This window comes from Gavialis gangeticus, unplaced genomic scaffold, assembly GCF_001723915.1.
Source record: "Gavialis gangeticus isolate Ggan-Ray unplaced genomic scaffold, GavGan_comp1, whole genome shotgun sequence".
Classification (NCBI taxonomy): domain Eukaryota; kingdom Metazoa; phylum Chordata; order Crocodylia; family Gavialidae; genus Gavialis; species Gavialis gangeticus.
Genome location: NW_017729004.1, coordinates 64,120,819 through 64,125,702, shown reverse-complemented (window position 1 = coordinate 64,125,702; position 4,884 = coordinate 64,120,819). Strand labels below are relative to the sequence as shown.

The window sequence follows — 4,884 nt, the reverse complement described above, 5'->3', positions numbered from 1 at the left end:
AACCCAGCCATCTACATACTGATGAATACATTCTCAGAGTAAAAACAATACAAGTACTGAGAAGCAACTTCAACCTTCTTTAAAACCAACTTCAACCTTCTTTAAAACCATGACTGGGAACAGCTTTATTTTTGAATGAGTAAATGTCCATTGCCATATTGCATGCTGAACTTAAGTGACTTTCAAAGAACATGTTCAAAGAATCTATATGTTTTTGGTTTTTGTAATCCCATAGGCCTATGAAACAGTGTATGATGAAATGTGCCTATGGCAAAAGAACAGGCAAACATTGCTGAAATAATCAAAACCTTCTCATATCACTTACATTGCGCACTCATGCCTAAATATAAGTAGTAAATCTTTTTCTCTACACAATTAAACACTGCTGCAAATAATGTGCAGTTTTAGGCATGTACACTTTATAAAGTGTTCATAAACAGTCACTACAAAGCCAAGCAATCATACTGGTTGAAACCTACAGTTACTAAAGAAGTGAAAAAATACGGTAAGATTAACTCATGCTTCAAGTTTAGCTTCATCACAAATGACAGGTCAATCAGTTACAGCAAATGAAAGAATTTTGCAAACAAGATAGCTATTACAATAACAAAATTAAGCCACAGGTTCCCAGTGGGTGACTTGTAGAGCTCTAGATATATTTCAATCAGGAATCATTATCCCTAGAGTACGCTTGGATTTGATCAAATTGATTTTTCTCAACTGCAAAAAGTGACAGATACAAACAGAAAAATCTATTCTCAGAATATCATGGCTGCCTATAAGGTGAAAAAAGAAAAAGGGAAAAAAAACAAACCTGGCCAATGATTCTACCCAATAGAGCCCAGATTCCTTGTCCTTCATTTCGTAGCTTTCCATTCATATTTTGTAGTTCTTCCAAAGACTCGCACAGCTGAAATGTAAAAAGCCCCTGTTAAAGTTTATTCACTGAAGTTACTCAACATTTACTATCTACAGGAGGCGTTTTACCTGTAACTTTTATGAATTAGACAATTAAAAAAAAATAGAACTCAATAGTCATGTCAATATCACTGAGATCGATCAATGGAATTATTCAGCCATTTAACAGCACTACAAAGAAAACCTGAGCAGCCATCTGTTTTGAGAAAGCAGATTGAAGTAATTCAGCATAAGGTTCTACAAGTACAATCAGAAAGCAAGATTAAAATATGCTAATGCCATATATGAGTTGAATATACTACTACTTCTAGCTGCAAAGTTATGACAAGTTTTTCAAGCTTGGTCCCCTCCTCTACTTCCAAAATAAATGCAATCTTAAAAGGCGACAATGTTAGCAGAAAGGAGTATTTTTAAAAGTAATTCTCAGTTATAATACTGTATCATTTTTTAAATTAACTGCATTCCTCAACAAACAGGTATTACCTTTACACAATATGAATTTAAAACATGATTCAAATGCCATGGTTTCATAAATTTTAACCTGCTTAATACAGAGACCATAAGTATTAGACCATTCTGCAAAAATGGATATAATCCACTGAAAAATTATAACTGTTTCTGTTTCAGAACATGAATGGGCCCCCAAACTTAGGTAAAATCACATTCCATACCAAAGGAGTGAAATACAACTATTTTCACTGAGAAGAGAAAGTGCAATTACTCAAAAAGAAGATCAGGAATGAGACAAATCAAGTTACAATAACCAAGAAAAAGGCACAAACAAAAAAGAAAGAAACTACAATAAAAGAGGCCTCAAACCCTGGAAGTGGTTCCATGCAAAAAGCCTATGCCCATTCAGGACCCTACTAGAGCTATAAAGCCATTTGAAGGATATGGGAACAAGTCAATATTTTTTTAATGTTTTAATTATAGTTATATACGAGATATAAGGAAGATATCTGAAGTATAAATTTTCACCCTGCTATTTCAATTTTAAACAACTTTTGTATATCACATTTAAAAAAAAAGAGCCCTCTGGATAGCAAAACACATTCAGTACACTGTTGTATGCATTAGACTTCTTACCTTATTATATTCCACGTGAAGTTTTTCTTGCTCATTTTCCAATTTATCCTTAATATTCTTTTGTTCAGTCATATTTTCCTGGATCTGAATCATGCGCATATTTCGCTCTATTACAAACAAAATCCAATAGTCTCTAGCTTCAACTGGATTTTTAGGGATTATACATTTGTTAAAAGAAGTGCTACATATTAAAGTGTTAAGCAAAGAAAGTTAAAATGTAAAATTATTATAATACAAACATAGAGGTAGTCAAATGACAACCGAAAATCTTGTTAAATACCCTAGGAATGGAATAAAACAAAAACACAGTTCTGCCTTTTTGATGCATGGGGAAAGTTTATAGTCCACATTAGTCTGAGCCAAAAAAAACGGAAGAAAGTAAGGGAGCTCCTAAAGCCTTTGCTCTTGAGATTAGACTTAAGGTCAAGAGGAAAAAGCACGTACAAAGAAGAAAGAGAAATATGCCAACTAGCTACCTTCCACTCTAACGAAAACATAGTTCCCCTTCTCCTCCCTACATTTGAAGGAATTTGTGTTACCAAAAAAAAAAAAGTTAAGAAGTCAAACATTTTTATTCTTTGAAATGCTGAACTCTGCAGTCATTTGAATACAAAATCATAGCTTGCTTTTTCTTCAGTGAGAAAAGGAAATATAATTATATGCATAAGTGTAAAGCTGATTGTTATAACTGAAGCCTTCCTATTTTTCTTTCATCAAATATTTTCTTAAAAATCAATTTCATAAAGCCCAAAGCATATGTACAGAATTTCCTATATAATTTTAGAAATGTGACTATCAGGCTGTCCTCCTTACCAAGATAATAATTCACAAAATCAGCAGTGAGAGCTGGCTGCTTATGTTTCCTCCTTCCATCCACACTGGAACTGGTATCTGAAGTGTCCACAGGAAAAATGTCTGTACTGATGCCCATTAATTCAGCTTTACGCATCAGTTTACGTATGGCCGAAGCGCTGCTAGTGAGTGGCCGTGGCAGCTTCTCCCTTGGAACCCAAGCCTGAGGCCTCGTGGTGCGAGCCAGTTCTGCCTTAGCACGATATTGCTGTAGTCTAGCATTGATTCGAGCCTATAATCAAAATCCCATAAATCAAAACGCAGTAGAAAACAAAGTAACTTATGCCAGCAAATATAATCTCCCTTGGAAATAAGTATACCATAGGCATTACTTTTAATACGAAAAATCACAGTCTAATCAGTATTTTCCTTATTTTAGGATGTGGTACTCAAGAGGGAAAGACAAAAATGGATATATATTTGATTTCACTTCCAAACTTTACAATTCAGCAGCAGTATATTTTCTTAAACTTAGGTTAAAAATTCATTCTCAGTAAGAGAATTGTTATCAGTCACAGCTCTCTGCCTTCAACAAAAGTGTTAATATACATCTGCCAGCTCCCAACAATCACCTGTAGCAAGTCATATCTAGGTTAAATGGTATTATGCTCACAAGTGGATAAAATCTGTTGCTTCTGCTTCAGAAAACAGATATACATATTGTATAGCATAAATACTGACACCTTTGCCCAGTTCTTTCATAAAAAAAAACTCTTTCCAGAGTGCCATTCCGCTTTATAAATTAGTATACTAGCTGATATTAATGTGCCACAAGACAATTTCAACAAAAGCAGGAACAAAAACAGAAGCACAGTGCATATATTGCAGATGGCATCTATGTATCTGTGACCAGCTGGGAGACCAGTCCCAGAAGATCAAGTTGTAACAGGTAATCAGAAATACTGTCTGCAGGAATACTGCGTAGCGGCAATTATGGCAGAAAATGACACTAGCATACAAACTTTCAAAGGAATGAATCCAGCTGAATAACAGTTGCCATTTTGAGTACCTGCCTGTATAAAAACGAAACTAAACTAAAGGGCGTTAATCCAACTGCCACACCACATGGTACAAAATACCCATGAAAGAAAAGCAGCAGTATTTATATACCATATTTACTCAACTCCAATATGAGGTTTTCTTTCCCTGTTCAAGGGGAAAACAAAGCTTCATTTCAGAATCAAGTATCAAGTGAAAAAACAGAAGAGGTGGCAGGAATCCACTTGGGGAGGCACACAACCCAGAACAGAGGCACCCAAAAGTGTGGCAGGCAGGTGGTAGAAGGGAAGGCAGCACACTGGGGGCATGAGGGAGAAGGACAAGTGTCTGGGGGGTGGGGGCAGACTGTGGGAGGAGCAAGCAACAGGGAGGGCAAGCACTGGAGGGGTGACCCCCTCCCTCCCCTACTACAGTGGTTGTGGGGACAAATTTAAGATGACCCTCCACTAATTAGATTCTCTACATGAAAAATAATAACAAATTTACAATTTTCTATGCATAGAATCTAATTACTGGGGAGTCATCTTAAATTCAAAGATATCTTCGATTCAGGTAAATAAAGTACATGGTTACATTTGACGCACATCTTTAATTATATGCAACATTGTTGATAGTAACATTACAGACACAGTTGACTCTGCACACTGACTCATTAGTTTCTGTCAGATGTGTAGCAATAAATCGGTCCATATCATACTGGCACCAAGAAAAGGAAAATTGACATTATTGGCAATCAACCTTGTTTGGCTGATGCGGCTGATGATGTCACCAATAAATGCTGTGTGCTGCAGCAGCATGCACGGGGACAGCCCGGCAGCTTGGAGACCATCAGTAAGTTGGGGAGGGTGGTGGGGCATGCTAGATCTTGGTTTGCTTTTAAATGCCAAAGATGATCTTCTACTTTAAAAAGTTGAAGACCACTGATTTAGGTAAACTTGCAAAAAGGAATTAAAATAGAAAGAATCATCTCTGTTCCCGGAGAGTACAACAGTAGAATTAAAATTTTTCTACTAAGTAGAATTCTTGTTG

General features: G+C 36.1%; 1 protein-coding gene across 5 annotated transcripts in view; it reads right to left on the bottom strand.

Annotated features, from left to right (window-relative positions):
• The window catches only part of PHF14 (PHD finger protein 14), a 364,911-nt gene that overhangs the window by 259,890 nt on the left and 100,137 nt on the right, over positions 1-4,884 (bottom strand). For all 5 annotated transcript variants that reach the window (XM_019508488.1, XM_019508486.1, XM_019508485.1 and 2 more), the window contains exons 9-11: positions 2,818-3,088; positions 2,005-2,111; positions 815-910 (exon numbers count right to left, since the gene is read on the bottom strand). In XM_019508488.1, the coding sequence (XP_019364033.1) occupies positions 815-910; positions 2,005-2,111; positions 2,818-3,088 (474 nt within the window). The remainder of the gene's footprint in view (positions 1-814; positions 911-2,004; positions 2,112-2,817; positions 3,089-4,884) is intronic.